This window comes from Protopterus annectens, chromosome 4.part1 (assembly GCF_019279795.1).
Source record: "Protopterus annectens isolate FY-2018-M chromosome 4.part1, PAN1.0, whole genome shotgun sequence".
NCBI lineage: Eukaryota > Metazoa > Chordata > Ceratodontiformes > Protopteridae > Protopterus > Protopterus annectens.
The window spans coordinates 469,679,599-469,701,957 of NC_056734.1; the positions used below are offsets into that span (position 1 = coordinate 469,679,599).

General features: G+C 38.5%; 1 protein-coding gene across 1 annotated transcript in view; it reads left to right on the top strand.

Moving 5' to 3' along the window:
- LOC122801232 (mucin-like protein) overlaps positions 1-22,359 on the top strand; it is a 468,953-nt gene that overhangs the window by 312,964 nt on the left and 133,630 nt on the right. Inside the window, exon 20 of the mRNA XM_044070784.1 lies at positions 129-248. Coding sequence (XP_043926719.1) covers positions 129-248 — 120 coding nt within the window. The remainder of the gene's footprint in view (positions 1-128; positions 249-22,359) is intronic.

Below are 22,359 nucleotides of genomic sequence, written 5' to 3' on the forward strand. Positions count from 1 at the left end.
ATATATATTGTTTCTCCTAAGTATTTAATCCATAACAGAACTCAGGTTGATATTAGGTGTGTTACATTTTAATACCATCTAGTTCAGATTAAAAAAAAAACTTAACTCTATTTCATTTCTTACTTCAGCAAATGAAGTTGATCCATACAATGCATGTTGCGAAGATTCTCGTTCAAGTTACTTTTGTAATCTATACCGTCAAAAAAGACCATTGGACTACTGTTGGGGATATGTGCCACCTCGATTTGGTAAGCATTTAGATTGTTATTATATGAGAACAGAGAGCAAATCACTTTAATGACATCAGATAAAAATATTGTCTGCAATTAAAAAAATAAGATAAAGTATTTAAAAGCAACTATAGAGAAAAAGTTTAGTTGGTGGATTCATTAACATTTCTTCCACTACATTCCTGTTAGTTACACACCATCTGTACATATGGAAGTCACATTAATGCATTTCATGTACGAGAATCACATAAATGGTACACTGCATATTGTGGGGCCAACTTGATTCTAAATGACAGATAAGATAATACACAAGGTCTTTTAACAGTGTTATAATGCTTATGGAGAATCGATTACTATTTCATGTCTTTAACCATAGCAGATAACTTTTATTCTCTTCTTATTATTGTACACAATTGCAGAACATTGCTATAAATTCTGTTTAACAAACAGAACATGTCTACATAAATATCCCATTCTGCGATCTGTTTCACACACACACACACACACACACACACACACATACACACACACACATACACACACACACACACACACACACACACACACACACACACACACACACACACACACACACACACACACACACACACACACACACACAAAAAGAGCAATGCTTGAGATTCTCTCTTCTCCTGTATTTTTGATCTTTTCCCCCATGCATTGGCACTCAGCATTTCAAGTTACAACATTTCAGTAGGGAGTCCCCATGTCATCATGTCTGATCTGGTCTGCTAGATCACCCTCTGTCCTTGCTTTTGTTCTGCTGAATTCCCAGATTGTGCTGCTCTTTCTTGTCTCTTCATATCATTGCCTTTCAGAGCAGCTTCAACGCCATTTCCTTTCCCCTTAATTTTGGTGACATATTTCCTTTGTGCCTTTACTCCTTTCTCCATGTCTAAACTCCATGATATCTATGATCCTTATTCCAAACCGAAGATTTACAATTCCCCATTCCTTTTTCTATTATTTCTTTGCTCATTCTGTAATCCAGCTTTTGCACTCTCATAGCTGACTTTTAGTAGGAAGAATCCACCCTGGCTATTTGCAACTCTAACATAAATCTTATTAAAATGCGTACATAATGTTATTGAAAAGTAAATTATACCTGCTATAACAAATTAACAGCAATTCTTGTTTTCATGACAAAACCTTCTGAAATGGATCTGGTGTAGCATGTGCTTTAAACAGTCCTCTGTGTTTTTGAGAGTGGTCAGTTTATTTGGAAACATACTCCTTGGAAAAACATTAGTTTGCTGCTATTCTGAGAAGTGATGTTGAAGAATCCCGGTTTGGGCCATGCACACCTTCACATATCTTATGGATATACTACTGTATAGAAAATAAACTGCACAAAATGCACTTTGGATGGCTTGACTCTCAGTGAATTTATTTATTTATTTTATTTTACACATGGTGCTTCCTGTTACAACATATATTGGATATCACAATAACTCTTATGCCCACAGACCCCCACTGATCGGCATACTTCTGAGCAAAGGTTATTAATACTGGCCTACCTGCCTGGCACCATTTTTAAATCTTGTTTCCCCATACCAGGAAGCCCACGCATCCCCTCTGTATGTGTGCTCGCCAAGTAAGATAATTTTCTTGCTTTTGTGATATTCTCATGGTTGCTGCATACTGCTTGCATAGATGCAAAGGAATTACTTCACTGATTTGTTTTATTGATATGTGAGGATTTAAATGTATTTACTATTTGAACTGTGAGGTTAATGCCAACAACTGAAAGCCATTACAGAGCTTTGCCTTGTCTGTGAGGTCTTACTTATCTAATCTGTTGTATATTACTCGTCTTCTGTGGTGTTAGACCTGTGGGAGCACTGTACTGTTTTTTCATCAAGTATTCACTTTGTTTTTTTTTTTAAACCTGGCAGAGTAAGAAACGCACTAATCTTAAGCTACATTGTCATAGTTATTCTGTTCTAGTAGCTCCATTGTATTTATATTGGCTGCTTTACTAACAAAGTAGATTATGGAACAAATTACTCTTAGGCTACATTGGTAATATCTATGATGTTGCAACAACATTATTGTATACATTATTGGCTATTCCTAGTGCGCACCACTTGCCGTCTCTGACTACCTCCTCTTGTTTCATTTTTTTTATTAACATTATTCCCATGGGTATGTCCCTGTGACTCTATATTTCTTTTTGCTATTGTCCCAGAAGCCAACCAAAAAAACAGCACTCTCCCAAGCCTCTTGCTAAGGCTACTGGCCTCAGCAAAGGACTAAACTAAAGATCTACTGGAAACTAACCGATTTCTGTATAATGCAATGTATGTTTTGCTTCATTTCCCTTTTATGTAATAAGCCAGTTCTTATTTTCCTGCATACCCTGGTGTTTTTCTATTTTGTGGCATGCACACTACCCAGGCCAAGTACTATATACCCCCCACCCCCAATTTCCCTGTAGTCTGCACCCGACCCTCCTGCTGTACTCTCTGAGCACAGGTACCTTGTAATTTACTAGGGATAATCTTTTCCCAGCCTTAAATGTCTGTATTCTTGGTGGTTTCCTCTCCCAAGTAGAAGATACTGGGATTTGGTTTGCCTTACTGAATTCCATTGAAGCTCTCCATCTTATTATTGCATTAACTGTGTTTACTGTGCAAACAGTGTTACAGAATGCTCAACCATATTTTACACTGTAACCACTGGATGTTTTAAAGCAGTGCCCACTTTTACTTATATGCTGTATTACCCCTTGTGACATCCGTGCCCTGGCCCAGCAATCAAGGAGCCTCAATCCTCACCACTAACACCAGAGAGGGCGTCTCATATAAGAGGAAAGGATAACAAATACACACAGTAAAGTACAATTTCCCTTAAGTGCACATAGAGATCACAGTCAGTATGGGGCTGGTTGCTCCCATGCTCCCTAGGTCCCCAATAAGACTCCCCACTGGCACAGCTATAGGGCCCAGATCTCAGCCTAGCTGGGAAGCTAACCTCCAGTACCCCTTCTGTCCAGCCAGTGCCTTGTGTCCCTGCCCAAGTAGCAGACACACACACACACACTTTGAGATAAGTATTTATACATCTTCACAGAGACTTCTGGGAAAGGCTGACACAGATTCTCCAGCTGTGCCCAGACTATACGATAGTAATTACTGCCACCACCAGTTAATAATTATCAGCTACCCAAAGGCCCTTAAAAGGGTGTCCAATTATTACTGTGCAATATTATTATCCAGTTGGTAGTATAGCCCAGGGCTAAAGCTATAGGAGTGGCTTAGACGGTAAACTCTGCAAATATGCAATGTACTCTATAGCTTAACTTCTCTACATAAACCAGCCACAGTTAAAAGGGTTTAAAAATATTTAATAATAAATACTAAAAAAAAGACAATACTACTATACCACAGTGCTATTTAGGAGTTCAGAGATCACACAGAAACTTAAAATAATTCAGTAGTACAGTACTGACATAACAGAAAAACACTTAGCCTAACTTTCTTCTAATTTCCTAGCTATTACTACAAGAAAACATACTTCTAAGATAACTTACTTAAGACAACAGGCAGTGCTGTAGGTTACATGTCCAAAATCAAAATGCTTAATAATCATTTGGTTCTCGCTGTTTAAATTGAAACTGCAGTTCTGATAAAACATTACATCATCTTTTTCACCCTTCCTGGAGCTCCCAGGCTACACATTAACTGCATTTACATTCTTTTACACTTAGAGCAATAAAGGACATTCCACATGTAAATTCTGGTCATTAACTTTAGCCTTAAAACAATAGGCAGGATGCTTACTTCAGACTCATCAACTCCAAATTCTAACTTTAAAGGAACAGACATAAAGCAATTTTAATTTCAAAGGACCAATAAGAAATGCTTCATTTTCCTTACAGCAGATGGCAATGTTGCCACATTGTTGAAACAGCATTTCTTTACATTTAAGACACAAGCCTATACTTTACATTTATATTTATAAATGCCAGAATTATGTATCAAATTCTATTTGACTAGGCTGGCAGCCTTCACCCTTTTCTACCAGTCTTCACACCCCTATTTCAGGCAGTCGCATTATATTACTTTGTGTCGGTTCCTTTTCTAACAGACACTGGGAAATATTTATCTTATAATTAGTTTTGGTCCCTTTTGGCAGCTTAGACTGAGGTTATAGTTTTTCTCTCACCTACCTGTGTTACCACCACCCTTACTGAACAAGATCTCTCAGTATCTTGCTTATTGTTTTTCTTTGCATAGTAGAACACAGGACTTGGTGGTCAGGTTCTTCCTGCTCTATTCACCCTTGCTATGCTTGGGCTCACTCCGCTCCTCTACCCTCCCCCATTCCCACACACCCCCATATAATTTCCTTTATACCTAACATCTCAGACACACCCACCCCTCTACAACCATCCCTTCCTATCCTCACCTAGATCCCACACTCCTCCCTCTAACACAAAAGTTGCCCAACTCTTTCTACCTCCTGTTACCTCCTACCAATAATGTAAACTCCCACTGTTGACCACCACTCACTAGTAACTATTATCAATCCTCTAACACCCTCTTACAACTCTAGAACTATAACCACCCTTTTTACTCTTACACCAACACCCCTAACTCTAATACTTTTTATAATCATTCGTACCCCTACCTTTAATACTTTTTACATTCACTCATATAATGACTCTCTCCTCCATACTCTCTTCTTTCTCCCTCCCTTACTTCTCCTTTACAGTCTTACTTCTTATAACTGCCACTTAACTCCTGTACATATAGGTCCTACAAATACTGATAAAGAAATCTTCTCACCTTCTCTTGCTGTCTTTTCCTATCTGCTCAACCATCTTTCCTTTGCATACCCTTCCCAAGATCAAAATCCCTCCTTCCCACTTTAGCAGTCCCAAAGAAAAAAAAAGAAAAAATTCTACTATCCCAAATACAAACAAAAATGTCTCTTTTGGTTTCATGCCCTACTCCTATCAGGTGACATTCACCACACTCTAGGTCTCAGCCCTCATTCCCCTACCAATGATACTTCTACTCCTAAACTAGCACAGGCTACACGCACAAAAAACATATCTCACTCTACTCAGTGAATATTAGACGTGTACTAAACAAAGTAAATTAATTCGATAATTGGGTTGCCTGCCACACTCCAGATATAATCACCTCACAGAAACCTGGCTAAAACCTCAACACCTTGATAAACAAATGTTGCCACCTGAATATAATATCATTTGCCTTGATCGCCAAAAGAAAAAAAGGTGGTGGAGTTGCCATACTCTACTCCAACCAACTCACTCTTTCTTGTTCTAACATACCTATCCTATCCTTTCCTCCTGCTGAACTTCTGACAGCTAACTTTAAACTTAATAACTTCAGTTCTATCACTGTAGTAACCATTTACATTCCTCCAGGGAACAGCATTCTTGTACTGGAGAATATTCTCTCATATCCCTCACAACACATCTCAAATTAAACCATTCTTCTTGGGGATGTAAATATTAACTGGTTAACCCTTTGCTCTCCTACTGCTACCTCATCTATTAACCTACATGGGTTTACACAACTTATATCTGAACCAACCCATTTTAACAATCCAAGCACCCCTAGTACTTTATTAGACTGGATACTAGTTTGTGATCCCTGCAAATACCATAACTCTGAAACCATATCTAATTCCCTAAGTGAGCATGCCCCAGTAAAAGTTCTTAGATTCACTCCCCACTTTATCAGACCACATAGATACATAACCTGTCGCAAAACAACTAATTTCAGCTCTGATACCTTTAAAGCCCTACTGTCTAGAATAAACTGGATTAATCTAACCCAACTCCCCCTCGATGAAGCAGTTCACTCATTCAACTCTACCTTTTTTAATATTCTCAACAGCCTTGCACCTCTTCGTACAATCCATATAAAGTCTAAAATATTTCCATAGCTAACTAACGCTACTTGCACCCTAATGAAATCTAGAGACAGGTTGTGGAAAGTATGGGTGAAAATCAAGCTTCCCACCAACTTACAAAAGTACAAAGAACTCAAAAATCTAACAAAGAAATACATTATTAGAGATAAAAAGAATTCCATTTTAACCCTAACAAATTCTGGAACTCAGTTAACCAAATACTGCATCATCATGAACCCTTCTTCACCCAATCCCTGCCCTAACAAAACACCCAAAGAAACTTCTGCCATCTTTAACAACTGCTTTATTGAATCCATTTCTAAATTGCTTACCATTGACCCCTCTGCCAATAACACAGCTAACCCTATTAATAACTACACTACTAGCTTCTCCAAATCCTTGTCTACTTCAAATTCTTTTAATAATTTCTATCTCAAATCTGTCCCTACTAGTTACATTAAATGTTTATTCTCTAAATTAAAACCCTGCTCTACATTTGCAGATAATATCCCTTCTTATTTCCTACAATTAGCAGATGACTCACTTGTACTCCCAGTATCTATCTTGATCAACTGCTCTATTTCTGAGTCAAAGGTGCCTTGGATCTGGAAAGAAGTTTACACTCTACCAATACATAAAGGAGGCAAATCCTCAGAAGTTGCTAACTTCAGGCCCATAGCACTCCTATCCCCTCTCTCACAAGTATTGGAAAAATGCATTCACAACCAAGTCATGCAACACCTACTACAGCAAAACCTGCTTATACCTACACAACATAGCTTCCATCCAAAACATAGTACTACTACTGCCCTCGTATCCATTTCTCCAGCTAGAGATAATAACAAACTCATGTCCTGCCTCTTCAAAAGCCTTTGACACTGTGTCTCACTCACTTCTATAGACTAAACTGACTAATCTTAACTTCTCCACTTCTACTGTTGCCTGGTTTTCCAGCTATCTCATTGACCGCCTACAGTCCATGAAATGGCTCACTGCTCTCTCCTCCTCTCTTCCAGTTAAAATGGGTGTCCCTCAAGGCACCATTCTAGGGCCATTACTTTTTAATATCTTCACTAACCAACTCTACACTTCTTGCCCTCAGTCATTACTGGTACAATATGCAGATTACTCTACAGTCATCACCATAGCCAACACTCCCTCCAAACTCATCTCCGTCACTCAGGCATCATTTACCTCAGTTCAGAACTGGCTATCTAACAACCAGCTTATTCTGAACCTTAAAAAAAAACTCCTACTATTCTTACCTAAAAATGCCAACCAGCTTAAACCTACTTTCACTATTCTGTCTCTCAATAACACCCCTATCACAATAGAATCCAGCACTAAACTCTTAGGTGTGATTATAGACAAGCAACTGAAATTCGACCTACATGTTAATAACTATATCCATGCGACTCATCTAAAACTGGGCCTCCTATATAGAAACAAGACATTTCTAACAAACAAAGCAAAAGTAACCCTCTCACATACTTATCTCCTACCCAGTCTATTGTATAGCTCCCAAATCCTCACAAATCTTAACCCTTCTCTCCTTACTAAGCTAGAATCAACCTATGACAAAGTAGCCAGATTTGCAGCACACCAAACATATAAATCACATCACTGTCTCTCATTAAAACACTTAAACTGGCTTGAATTATCTCACCAGCGGAATACATGTATATGATCAAAGACGACATCCCCGACCCGTGCATATTCCGAATGTAAATGTCGAAACTCGCAAGCATGAATGCTCAGAATATCAAGCGAAATTCTGAATTTGAAATTCCTGGTCGCACAACCACCACAACAAGCGCTACCATGGGTCAAGAGGGGGGAATATTAGCCTGGCCGGCGTTCGGTATTTCCGGGTTCGGTAGCTGAAAATTCAACATTTACAAAACTATGGTCACTGCTTTCGGCTATTGTAGCATCGGTTAATTGCCGATTGACCATATGCATGTAATTCCTCACCAGCTCCTCCTAGCTCAGCTCCAAATTATTCATTCAATTCTATATTGTGTTTCTTATTACCCAAGCTTATCACCTCTCATCTCGCAATACTCTCCCACTACATCACTTTGTAGCTCTGACCAAAACCTCCTACAAACCTATAATCCTAAGACCAAACAGGGATGTTACCTCCTTAGCTGCCATCCTACCATCTCTTGGAACAGGTTGCCATTAGGAATCAGGTGACTCAATCACCATAAAAAATTCAAAGCAACCACTAAGGAATACCTAAAAAGCCACTGGTCTTGCCACTTCTCTCTCCCCCCTTAATCTCACACTACTATCCCTAACACAATCCTCCCTCCCCCATGTTGCTTTGCTTCATTGTCCTCCTCTCCTTTTTTTACCTTTAGCTCTGTCTTGCTATCCCTTCCTCATTTGGATTTTTACATCCTAACATTGAAGGCATACTCCTTACACCACTAATTAAAACGCTCATCTCTCACCTCTCTCACACAAACGTGAAGTATCGCTACAACAAATAATACTATGTATCCTTACTCCTTATTTACTGGACATAATAAGGTTGTTTCAGTCATGTTGCTTTCTTACTTACTTCTATTGTATTAATTCCTTTTACTTTGTTATTTGTCAATGCTTTTTAATTGCTTATGCTAATGGTTATGCTTTTTAATTGCCTATGCTTTTTTAATTTCTGTTATTTTTTTTTTTTTGTTAATTTATGTCTAAACTTTATAGTAAAGTATGTGGAGCTTTTCTCCCTGGGCCTCTGCTGAAAAATGGCTACTCAGCTCAGTCAGATTATCCCAGTCAACAAATGTAAAATAAAATAAATAAATATAAACTTCACAAAATGGACTTTGGATGACTTGACTCTCAGTGAATGGGACTGAAGTCATGCTTTTTGAGAAAACATCTGTTACAGATGGTAGTAACGCACTGTTTGTCTATGATATCTGAATTTGCCATTTTTGTCTGTCTGTCTGATTTTGTACTGTTTTCTCATATATTTCATTCAGTATTCATGCTAAGAAGCAGTCCTTGCAGGAGATGAACCTAAAGTAAATACATTTATAGTCTGCTAATCTGTTTCATGCATTACTGATGGACCTAGAGTTAAATAACATAATATTTCTAAGCTACCCATTCCATATTAGCTACTTGCTCTAAACAGTATCTGATGTTGTTATTTCCATTCATTACTCTACTGATTGGTCCCAGATCTGACTCAACCACTTCTTCCAGATCCTGGGATCCAAACTCTTGAGCTTCTTCCTTTATCCATAATGTCCTGCCAGCCTAACATACCTCAGATCTTGTTTGCCGCCATATCTCTACAGACATGGCTCCTCTTCCACTCGAGCTATTGATGTATTTTTGGAGTAAAACAGTCAGTCTTTTCAACTTTTTCCTTCAGTAGGTTATCCTCTGAATTACTTTTACCTTCCTCCCTTTATTCCAGTGGAGTTTTCTATTAATCGAGTCCTTGTATATCCTTCCGGTACCATTGATGGTAACTTGGCTTTCTTCTCCTTTTCTATTTCTACCTGTTTTAGGGTGCCATTGACTACCATTGTTAGTTTTTCTTGCGTTTTCTTGTTTAGAAAAAAGTATTATATATTTTTTTTAAAATTGTAATTATTTTTCCTTCCATCTTTTAGGATTAACACACAAGAATGGCTGACTAAAGGGAATGGTTTTAAGAAATGCATCTCCTGTGGGTAAAAAATATCTAATTGAGATGCCCATAGGAAATGCATCCATTGCTTGGATGCTGACCACTTAAATTCAGCTTGTACTATTTGCTTCAACACCATGGCCCTCATGGATTGACAGAACAAACTAGTTTTGAAGGGTCTTCTTCCTTCTTCTTCTTCCTGTATTCCAACTGGAGCTCAAACCCCCTCAAAGAAATCTGACAAAGAGAAGACCAACTCAGCTCCCAAAGACAAAAAGTCTAGGAAGAGATCGCTGGATCCTTCTACATCTTTAACTCCATCCTCAGAGCCACCTCCAAATGTCAAACAAATTGGATTTGACAACTACAAATCCTGCTCATTTGACAATAAAATCACCTCGGACCTAGTCATGTCTTCATTTGCTAGGTCGGATATATTCTTGAATCCCTTCACCATTTTTGCCGGAGTCTCCATGTAAGAACTCAAGGCCACCATTCACTAGTTCCTCACTCAGGTCTTCCAGAAGATTATCCTAGGCTAACTTGGATAGGGTGATGGGGAAATTCCTCAGAGCTCAGATCCAGATGGGGTAATTCTGTTTCTGTTTCCCATTGCATCAGTGAGCCTGCCCATGACTAGTCTCCATTTAGTTTCTCCTTCTCTGAACCATTTTCTAGTCACTATTACATCAATTAGATGAGTATCTGAACTCCAGGATCTATCCTCCAAACTGTCTTACCTGTTTTCCACAAACACAGGGTTTTGTTACAGACTAACCTGTCTTTATTGCCTAAGGTAGCTTCTGAGTCTAATATCAACCAGGCCATTAACCTCCCAGCTGTCTTTCTAAATTTTTCAAATAAGGGAGAGCAATTTGCTCCATCTTTTCGATGTACATAGGCAACTTTGGTTTTATCTCCATCAAGCTAAAAAAATCCAGAAGATTGACCAGTTGATTGTATCCTTCTCACCCAACAGATTGGGCAAGTCAGTTTTAAAGTTACACTGGCAAAATGGTTAACTGATTGCACATCTTTTGTTAATTGTAAAAGAGAGGTGTCCCTGCCTAAGCCTCCTAGAACTCATTCCAAAAGGTCTATGGCTGTATTGTCAGCTTTTTGGTCAACGGTTTCCATAGATGACATTTGCGCAGCTGCCACTTGGTCTAATGCTCGTATTTTTATTGCTCGTTATAAATTGGATTTAGTTTCTAGGAAGACGGCTGTCTTTGACTCCACAGTATCCTTCCACGAGGTCCACTTAAGATTCATCCAGGTGGGGACTCTTTCCTATCAGTTGAGGAATGAATGAAAATGGCAACATCAGATAAAAAATGCATGTACTTACCATAATATTACATCTGTGCTATTGGTTTTTATTCTTCATCAACTTCCCACCCTTCTATCTCCCTTCCCTTTGCTTCTGGAGAGACCTACGGGCATCACTTTGGGAACTGTTGTTTCTTGTTTGAGCACCAGATCTTTTTCTTATTCTATTCTTTTTTGAGTTCTGTTAAGGTATTATCCATTGCCTTCTATAGGCAGCAAATTTGATCTGAGGTATGTAAGGCTGGTGGGGCATTATGGGTAAAGGTGAAGCTTAAGAGTTTGAATCCGAAGATCTGGAAAAATCAGCCGAGTTGGATCCAAGTTAGTTCTAAGACTGATTAGTTGAGGAAAATGAAATTGGACAACACAAATGTAATGTTATGGTGAGTAAGTATATAACTTTTTTTCACTGTGAAGGGTCACTGACAATCTAAGCCCATGTTAATCCATCTGTAATAGGCTTCTTGTTCTCATTTTGAAAGTTTACTTTTCTTTTTTGAATCAAATAACAGTCACATTCTTGTGAGATCTGGTGCTTGCAAATTCTTGCATGTAAGAGCTGCATTTTGTACATTACAGCTGTAAATAAATGTGTGTAGGATGACAGAGTGGTGCAGCAGTTAGCCTTACTGCCTGAATGTTCTTGGTTCGCTAGTTCATATCTCAACTGGGGTACCTTCAGTGAGGATTCTGCATTTTCTTTCTATCTCCATGAAGAATTTTGTTGCAGGGTTTCAGTTCCTCATGCATCACAAAGGTATATCACAGGTGAATTGATAATCCAGTAAATTGGCTGTAGGTGTTTGAGCCATGTATGAGCATGTGTGTGTATGAGTGTGTGCGTGGTGGGTGGGGGGGGTCATAGTGGATGTCAGTGACTTCTTGAGAATGTGCATCAGGAGTGCATTGTTGGTAAATAAAGCCACATAGGGTGTTTTTTTTTCCAACACTATGCAAAATATGCACACACATTTATATATCTCTCACCGCCATGCTGAAGATATTTAGTATATGGGGATGAATGACCGAGGATGAGTCACGTTTGTAGCAGGCACTGGAAAATTTGCTACAGTCCCAAAAGGCTGATGTTGATACTCAGCAAGCACTCTGCCTTACTAATATATGAGTAGTAGTGCCCTGTTACCCACCCTTGGCAGCCTGCCAAAGATCAGACCTCCTCCCACTGTCTGTGAGGGTAAAGAACCAGTCACCTGGCAGGACTAGGACAGCCCTTCACACTCCGAGACAAGACGCAGTTTTCTTGTGTCACAGTCAAAGAAAGATTTCTTGGGATATTGATTCTCTCAAATTGGATGATGTCAGCTGTTGAGCTCAGATAAGAAACACATTTTGAGTTTTATTTGCTCCCTCTGCCTTTTCTACCAATGCTTGAATAGTAGATTTTGCTGCTTTGACTGTTTTATCTGATTACAAATTTTGTATATGCTTCTCTTTACTTTGACTATCAAGGCCTGTTAATTAAAAGCTTCATTTGGAAATTGTGACAGGAAAACTTGTTGATATTGCATTTGTTTATTTGGGGCTATGATTATTTGAGGTTATTGAATAGCACTGCAGCATCTTAAATGATTTTTTTATTTAAATTGGGATTTTGAACCATTTTGTACATTATACATTTCTGACAGGAATTCTTCATCAGTTTAAGATTTGTTTCTTGTCCAGTACTGAGCTGTTATTTTATTCAGTGCAGTCTTTGGAATAGTAACCCCTACAGAAATGGAGTTGTTTGCTTTTGGTGCCATTTTCTATGTTAAACATTTCTTGTATGAATTTTTCATCAGATTGTAATTTATTTTGGTCTAATATTGTTTTAGGCTATATACATTAATTTGGACTGAAACTAGGCTTTTTTTTACAAAATTAGGGAACTTCTGTGCATGTATTTTGTGCTTTGAACTGTGTTACTAAATAATACTGTCATTTTCTCAGTGCAGTATTCAGAATACTATCTGTACATAAATAGTCTTTGGATTGCTATTTACAGGAAGAATAGCGTGATTTGTCAATATTCTTACTGGGCTGATCATGCAGCCAATATCTGGTACTGAGTTTGTTAGTTTCTTGCCCCCTGACTTCATGAACTCAGACCTCACCAACACCATCTTCTCGATCTACACTTAAAAATGCAAAATAATAAGTCAAAAGTATGCCTTAGTCTACAGGTTGTGATTCCACAGTAGACTTAGTGAGGGTCAGACCCACGAGGGTCAGACACATCCTACAGGGATACTGATAATTTTCCCCAGGGGACACTTCCAATAGTGTAGTGCATGTAAAAAAGAGACAGGAGACTCTTCAAGTTGTGGGGCCGCAATCCTCTCTTTGATTCTGATCGTGTGCTTGGTACAGAAGCTAATCAGAACACTGGGATGACAGTGGTAATTTTATGCAAGCAGTATCAAAATTGTTTCATATTCCTAAATTCTCCTCCTTTAAACAAGACAATGTTTGGCAGCTAAACAAGCAGAAGTCCCGGTCAAACAATATCAAGGCAATAAAAGGAAATGCCAAGATGACGACTCTGCCAAACCTAAAAAGAATGGCTCCTTTCTTGAAATGATGCCTTCTTTCAACTTATGACAATACTGAGGTACAGTGCCCATCTTTATCAAGTAACAAGCCTTGTCTTTCAAGTTAGCTTTCTATAAGGCGGCCTGGCCATTAGTTGTTTCCAACAGATGGGTGCTAAACATTGTTGGTAGGGGTTTCAGATGGAAGTGGAAAGATCTTCTGCTTTCATTTGGGGGGGCTCTCCCTCATCTTCCAGACTAGAGTTTATTATTTCTGCCTATAATCCAGAAAATGCTAGACTTAAGGGGTCATAGAATCAAGAGAATGTGAAGTTTCTTCTGTAATATTTTCTTGGTTCCCCAAAAGCAGTAGTCATCCAGACCAGTGTGAAACCTTTCCCTTTTGAACAAGTATGTCAATGTCCCAAAGTATGAGATGCTCACTCTATTGACAGTCTGTTTCCGGACTTGATGGATGCCTTTTTTTCATATCCCCGGGGCTAATTGCTACAGAGGATACCTGAATTTTGTTGTGCCTGGTTCACACTAGCAGTTTTCTGTACTGCCTTTTGGGCTGTCCACTACAGTGGGAGTGTTTTACAAATGCCTCACACAGGTAGTGACCCATTGATGGACCCTGGGCATTAATTTTTTTCCAGAATCTTAAAGAAAGTCTCATCCAGACTGTCCCATCTAGGGTTCAAGTTGAATCTCCTACAATCATGTTTGACACCCTCACAAAGACTCATATTTCTGGACTGCTTAATTGACTTCAACAAGAGTCATGTTTTTCTGCTTGGAGACAAGGTTCTGTCATTCCAGATGGCGTTTCTGGAATTCTACCAGGAGGTTGTTACCTCAGGGATAGAATTATGAGAAATGTTTGGACTGTTGGCTTCCATGATTCTCATTTTGCTAGTGATCCTTCTTCACATGAAACAATTCCATGGCATATCTTACATTGTTGGACATAGCACCTTCTTTCCTTGGATCCCAGTTGCTGGTGCTGTCCTTCATGAGATGAGGATTACAGTGAATTGGAGATCAGCTAAGTATCAATCCAGGGCTTCCTTTCTTTTTCTCAATGCCAGCACAATCTGTTCAGACAGAGTCATCCAGCTTCGCCTGGGGAGCTGTGTTAGTGGGGATGCAAGTGGAAGCTACTTTGGAGAACCAAGGAAACAAAGAACCACATCAGCATGTAGGAGATGTTGACAGTTGAAAGTCCCTCACTGCCTTTGAACACTAGGCCCTTTTCTGGTGGTTAAGGTCATAATGACAGTGATGTGGTACCTCAACAAATTAGGGGGTATGTGAGTTCTTATCCTCCATGCCAGTTGGCAATGATAGCCAGGGAGCAGGTTTCTCAGCATTCTCTTTCTCTTCAAGCTTCAGACATGCTGTCAGAACAGAAGATTATGGCAGACAGACTGAGCAGGTCCTGAGTAGACCCACATGAGTAGAAGCTCAAGGCAGTGGTGTTCCAGGACTAGTCGAGATGTGGGGAATGCTTCTAATAGATCTGTTTGCCTCTTTCCAAAACAGACAGCTGGAGAAATTCTGTTCCAGGCATTCGTGCAACCATGGTTGGAGGACAAAGGCATTCTTGTTCCCTGAGAAGGAAATGTTCCTGTATACATTTCTACCATTTCCACTGATTCGCAAGCTACTTCTAAAAGTGCAGAGGGAAGTGCCAAAAACCATTGTAGCGCCCTGCCCCCATTGGTACAGGCAATCTATTGGTTCTCCCTGTTTATGGTATTGTCCAAGCCACAGACTTTCTCACATGCGGGACCTGCTGACACAGCCTCAGGGGTGACTAGTGCACCCTAATTTGGAGAAGATTCTACTGAAAACCTGGAAAATACTATCTTGACTCTGTTTAGACACTTTTTTGTTGAGGATGTGCAACAGATGTTAAAGGAGGCAAGAAAACCAGCTATTAGAAAACCTTATGTTTACAAATTGATGAGGGTTTTCTAAGTGGTGCCTAAATGGAAACAGAGGGTCCATTGTACTTAATATTCCTTTGATCTTGAAATACTAGTATAAAGAGTTTACCACTGAAATTTTGCTGTGCAATTGCATGGCTATAAAGTATTCGAACTACAGATGTTCGAATACTTCATATGTATGCAGGTTACATGAGCGAACGTTATATTTGCGAATGGACTGTGCATTCGCAAATATAACATTCAATTATGTACAGGGATCACAGTACAGTGCGGTTAGGGAAATACAGCCCTTTCCTCACTGTAGTGTGATCTCGGAGTTGGAATATTAAGTTGCGGGGGTGTGGGGCAAGCCCCCTGCATAAACATGATGTTAGGTGTAGGGGTTAGGGAGTTACGGTAAGGGTGGCATTGTTGTTAATGCCGTAAAATGTCATTGTCAACATTTTTAGCATTAACAGCTATTTTTTGACAATATGGCCATTAGGTTATTTGTACTTTCGGCCAAAAAAGTCGCTGATTAGTACCATTGTTTTTTTTTTCAGTTTCGACATTTCAGTAGTAAACTGGTATAAACTACTTCTGTACGGTTTATCATATGCATCCATTAAAGACCATTTATTGGTCATCTTTTCTTGTCTGCCAATGGTTCTTCTTTCTCTTCTTTCTCTTTTTTTTTTTTTTTTTTTTTTTTTGGTAAAATACTCCATGAAAAGAGTATTGCATATGCCCCCCACAAGCAAATTCCTCCTTTGTGGGATATCAACTGTGCTCTTGAAAAATTGACTATACCACCTCCTAAATCAACAGCTTTCTCTGATCTTAAGTTCTTAATGTGGAAAACTGTTGTTCTGACATCTGCAACGTTACTTTTTGAACTGCAAGCTTTCATGATGTGACAATCTTACTTGATTATCCACAGGGACTGGGGTTGTGTTACACACTTAATCCTTTTTTTTCAGGCTGAAAGTGGTTTCAGTCTTCACTTTCTATTTGTCCTTTATTCTCCCTGAGTCCTTTCCAGTACCTAAGTATAAGAAATAGATTTTACATTATAGCTTGGATGTACATATGCAACTCCTTGCAGAACAAAGTCCTTTAGGAAGGCCAGAAAGCTATTTATTTCCTTTTTTTGGACAAAGAGAGGTCAACCTGTTTCTAAACAATTCATTGCATGTGGGTTGTCCTCTGGTATTATGTTTTGTTATAACCACTGTGGTGAGGCAAATCCAGGAAAGGTAATGGTACTTTTTACCAGGGCCTTTTCCTCATCACTGATGTTTAGGAAAGAAGTCGACTCTAGAAGTACTCTAGATGGAGCAACTTGTTCCTCCATCCTTATATCCATAAAGGAGTAGAAACTGGATTCTTTTCTAGACCCAGGCCAGGCTTCATGAGGACCATTCTCCAGTTGCTCCTTGACCCTTATACTTCCTCCCAGGTTGGGTTAGCTTTGGGGATATACCCATATGACAGTAAGGCACTATGTTTGTTGGACATATTAGAGTTGTGTAAGTTCCGCCTACATGAAATAGTAGATGTTTGTAGAACATGCTGCCTTACTGGCAGTACCCTTCCACTATCCTCTTTTTTGTTGCATGTGTATAGTTGATTTTAGGAGGTGCTGTTCAGTTTAGTTCAGCAACCTTTTTTGGGGACAGGATGTGTGTGTGCGTGTGTGTGTGCGTGTGTGTGTGCGTGTGTGTGTGTGTGTGTGTGTGTGTGCGTGTGTGTGTGTGTGTGTGTGTGTGCGTGTGTGTGTGTGTGCGCGTGTGCGCGTGTGCGCGTGTGCGTGCGTGCGTGCGTGTGTGTGTTACATTTAGTATAGAAAAGTAGGTGCTTCCAATGCTTGTTTTTCATCTGCTGTTCTTGTTGGACCCTAAAAAATTGAAAGGGTCCTGCCTGTGAGTGTAAAGGGCTGCTCTGGTACTGCAATGTTATTTGTTCTACACCCTCACAGACAAGTAGTAGCAGGAGTTCTGAGCTTTGAAAGACTGCCAAGGGTAAGGTATCATGGCACCAATAAGGCAGTGAGTTCTATAAGCAACTGCTGTTAATATGTAACTTTAATTTACTGTTTATGAAACATGGTTGAAGAACAAAGACTGGAAACCAGTTCTGTCAAGGTATAAATGTTTTTACTGTAAGAGACATTGTAGCTAAAAATCAAGAAGAGGTATTATGATAGGGATTATAGAGTGTTATGAGACTTGTTATTATTAAATGTTCAGTGATAAAACCAAAACTGTCTATTGTGTTACTAGGTCAATAAAGACCATCCTTAAACAGATAATTTTTAGAGTGTATAGACCACCAAATGTAAGTGCTGATGACCTACAGGAATTCATACATTTTTTGCATGAAGCACAGGTGGGAAAAATAATAGTGGCTGGGGACCTACATTTACCAGGAATAGAATGGAAAAGTATTGATTCAATGGCATTAGTAAGGAAATTATTTGAAAACTATGTTTCAGAACCACAATTGCTTCAGTTTGTAAAAAAAAAAAAAAAAAAAATACTGGGGAACAGAACATACTGGACATTGTTTGTGTTCCAAGGAAAATAACTGTTACCTTGTCAGATTTTATCACCATTGATGGGCAGTGATCAGAGGGATATAAAAGTTGAATTGCTGCTAGATAATTCTGTCTAAATGAAATCTAATCCAAGGCACAAATGATTAATAAAAGATTATGTAGAAACAAAAGTCACTATTTAAAAATAATTGGAGTGAAACTTTCAGTTTTGAAATGAAATTGTTTGAATGCCAAAAAAAAAAAATCAAAAAATGTTTAACATCAGGTTCTAGGCATACAAGGTTAGCAGGATAGACTTCCATAAGAACAAAATATTTAATTACAATGAGACACAAAGAATGTAAGAAATGGAACCAGGTCAATCTATAACTTTGAAAACTGTAATAAACAAGCTGGACAGACACATTAAACATAGTGTGAGACAAGGTCTAGAAACATTTTTAGGAAATTTACATAAAGATAATGAGTATAATATGAAAACATTGTATACATACATAAGATGAGGCAGGAGTAAAGACATATAAATTAGTAAACTGTGCATAGATTCTAAACTTATACTGAAATACAACATATTACAGATGTATTTACAAAATTTTATACAAAACAGCTTGGCTCCACAAAGGATTTGATAAATTGTTGTACTAGCACCCAGGTAACCTAACATACTGAAATTAAATTAGATCATATTGAAAAAGAACTATGGAAACTGGACCCAAACAAAGGAGATGGAATTAACCATAACTACCTGAGAACACTTTGGCATGAACTTACAGTACCAATATACCTGTTATTCATTAGGTCATTCAAGTATGGAGAAATTCCTCAAGACTGGAGACATGCACTTCTTAAACCCATCTGTAAGGGAAAGGGAATAAGACAAAGCCAGAGTCATACAGACACATACGTTTAATTTCTTGTGGTGCAAAAATAATAAAGTTATTTTGGATAAATTATTGTCAGCAATGGAAAGGTTGGGACTTGAAGCCATATATCAGCACTGCATATGTTGAAAAGAGAACTATAACCACCTTTAACATGATGTTCTATAACAATATAAAACAGCTTTAAATGAAAAATGTTGCTATGATGTCATTTATATAGACTTTACATCAGCCTTTGATAAGGTCATACACAAAACACTGATCAATAAATTAGAATAATAGGTATTGATCTAATCTTGATAAGATGGCTGATAAGATGTATAACTGCATAGCTTTCAAAAAGGATATGACAAGTATCACACTAATTGTAGAGGTTTAATTCTAGATTACAGTCAGGGTGTCCCACAGGGATCTGTCCCAGACCCTTACATGTTTAGGTTGTATCTTTCAAATCTTTTTCATTTTTGGGAAACTACAGTTTGTATGCAGATGACATGAAAATAGATAAACTGATAGCATCTGTTACAGATAGGACATGTCTTCAAAACAACTTGACTAAATTGACCATTTGTGTACAGGAGAATAATCTGCTGATAATTACATCCAAAACTGAGCATATGAGATTTGGGGGAAATAGATTATAATGTGAATATTTGATGCAGCACAATGATTGAAATGGGTCTATATCACAACATCGAACTAACATAAGTTCGAACGTTGTAATATCGAAACCTAAAGTCCAAAACCCAAGAATAACGAAAACACAGAACAGTGATTTTTTTTCCCACGAAAAAAAATTGCTGTTCTGTGACAAAAAAAAAATTAAACCTTAAACTAAAGTGAGGGCTTCGCCCCTCACACACCCCTACTTAAATATACCAACTCCAAGATCGCACCACAGTTGAGGAAATAGCAAAGCCCCAAAAATAGCCCACCATTTTTTTCCCTGGGAAAAAAATCAATGTGCCGTGCTTCACTATTTTTGTATTTCGGACTTTAGGGTTACATATTACAACATTCAAATGTTTACAAGTTTGACGTAATATAGACCCGATTGAATCTGTATATTCATTTTAGGACCTGGGTATATGGATGGATATGGCTTTGACTTTGTTCTAATCATATCAACAAATTGGTTAATGATCCCTATGAAACTATAGCTTGTATAAAATTTATAGAGTATGAAATTAGAAATGATGAAATCTTTGACTTTAAGTTGCATTAGATCCAAACTGGTATATGGAATAACAATATGGAAACCTTAAAATAAAACAAGAATGAGGAAATTGGAAAGAAAGAGCAGAGTGGAAATATACCAAGGGCATCCATGGATGTGAACATTTAAGTTATGAAAGACTAAAATATCTGAGCTTGTACAGAGCCTTGAGTAGGGCATTTAGAGACAACTACTTCTGTGAATCTTTGGGGTTATCAAAAAGTAGTAGCTAATCATGAGCCAACCTGTGTAGAAGATTAGATAGGAATGAGAGGTGTACTAAATGGCTCACTGGTAGAGTACCTGATGCTTGGAACAGACTGACAAATTATATTAAAGCAAGTGCTAAATTAGAGAATTTTAAGAACAACGGCATTTATTATGGGAATGACTGTTTTGGTAGATTGGCAGGCTAGCAGGCTATTATTGCTCATGCCTGAAATATTTGTATGTGTGCTTGTATGTATATAAAAAAGCATATAGAAAATATATCTGTATACATATATAAATGAATATAAATATAGATAGCTAGATGACATGACCATACTCACACAGCAGTGGTGGCTCGTGATATTGGACGGCAGGACTGCAGCCCCCCCAGCTGTAAAAAGAAAAAAAAAATACTCAGACTGCTGTGAAAATGTCCATACCACTAATTTAAAGTGTCCGGACCATTTAACTCAAACTGCTCACTGCTGTAAAAAGAAAAAGAAAATTAGAGGGCGTGTCCATTTAAAATTTAGAGGGAGTGTCCATTTCCCAAACTCGGACTGGTTAAACAGCAGTCCGGAATGGGAAACAAGGCATCAGACTGCAGATGCCCCAGAAGTCTATGCAGTTACAACCACATAGACTGGAAGGGGATCGGACTGCAATGTCTGTAGGTTGGATAACTGTAAGCCTGCTGCTCTTGCAGGACCAAGGCAAGCTGCCTGAAGCAGAAAGCAGAGCTTACTTGGGACCCAAGTTGTTTATGTGACAGACAAACTTCAAGTGTGTGTGCAGAGATTTTGTTTATGAGGCAAGCTGAAGAAGCAGAGTTTACCTGGGACTGAGGCAAGCTGCCTGAAGCAGAGTTTACCATTACTGTCATTTAGCTGCTGAAGCAGAGTTTACTGTTACTTTCATTTTGATGCACAGTTGAGACCAAGTTGTTTACTTTCAGGTAGTGTGTGTGTTTATGTGACAGACGAAATTCAAGTGTGTGCAGAGTTTTTGTTTATGAAGCTTTCTTTCAGGTACTGTATGTTTATGTGACAAACGAACTTCAAGTGTGTGCAGAGTTTTTGTTTATGAAGCTTTCTTTCAGGTACTGTATGTTTATGTGACAAACGAACTTCAAGTGTGTGCAGAGTTTTTGTTTATGAAGCAGAAAGCAGCAGAGTTTACCGTTACTTTCATTTTGAAGCAGAAAGCACAGTTGAGACCAAGTTGTTTGCTTTCATGTAGTGTGTGTGTTTATGTAACGGACGAACTACAAGTGTGTGCAGAGTTTTTGTTTGAGGCAAGCTAAAGCAGCAGAGTTAGAGATTACTGTTACTTTCATTTTGAAGCAGAAAGCACAGTTGAGACCAAGGTGTGTGTGTAAAGCACAGTTGGGAGCAAGTTGCTTACTTTTCATTTTAAAGTTCAGGTACTGTGTGTGTGTGCAGAAAGCAGAGCTTATACCCAAGTTGTTTATGTAATGCCCAACAGACGTACTTCAAGTGTGTGTGCAGAGTTTTTCTTTATGAGTTAACCAGGACCGAGGCAAGCTGCTGAAGCAGAGTTTACTTTCATTTTGAAGTTGAAGCAGAAAGCATAGTTGAGACAGTGTGTGTGTGTGTGTGTGTGTGTGTGTGTGTGTGTGTGTGTGTGTGTGTGTGTGTGTCTGTAAAATGCCCCATGTAAATATACCTAGTGGCTAGAGACAGGCTCAAACCCTGTACCTTGCATGCAGATAGCAAGAGCCTGAATTCCCTATCCACCACCACTTGTGAAAAAAATTTCAATTTTTGCCTCATATTTCTGTTCTGTTCTCTTCCTCATAAAATCTGTGGTTTTCTGGAATGATGACATGAGTTTCAGACTTCATATTCTTCAGAAGGTACATGTAACACAAAACCTTTTATTCTAGCAA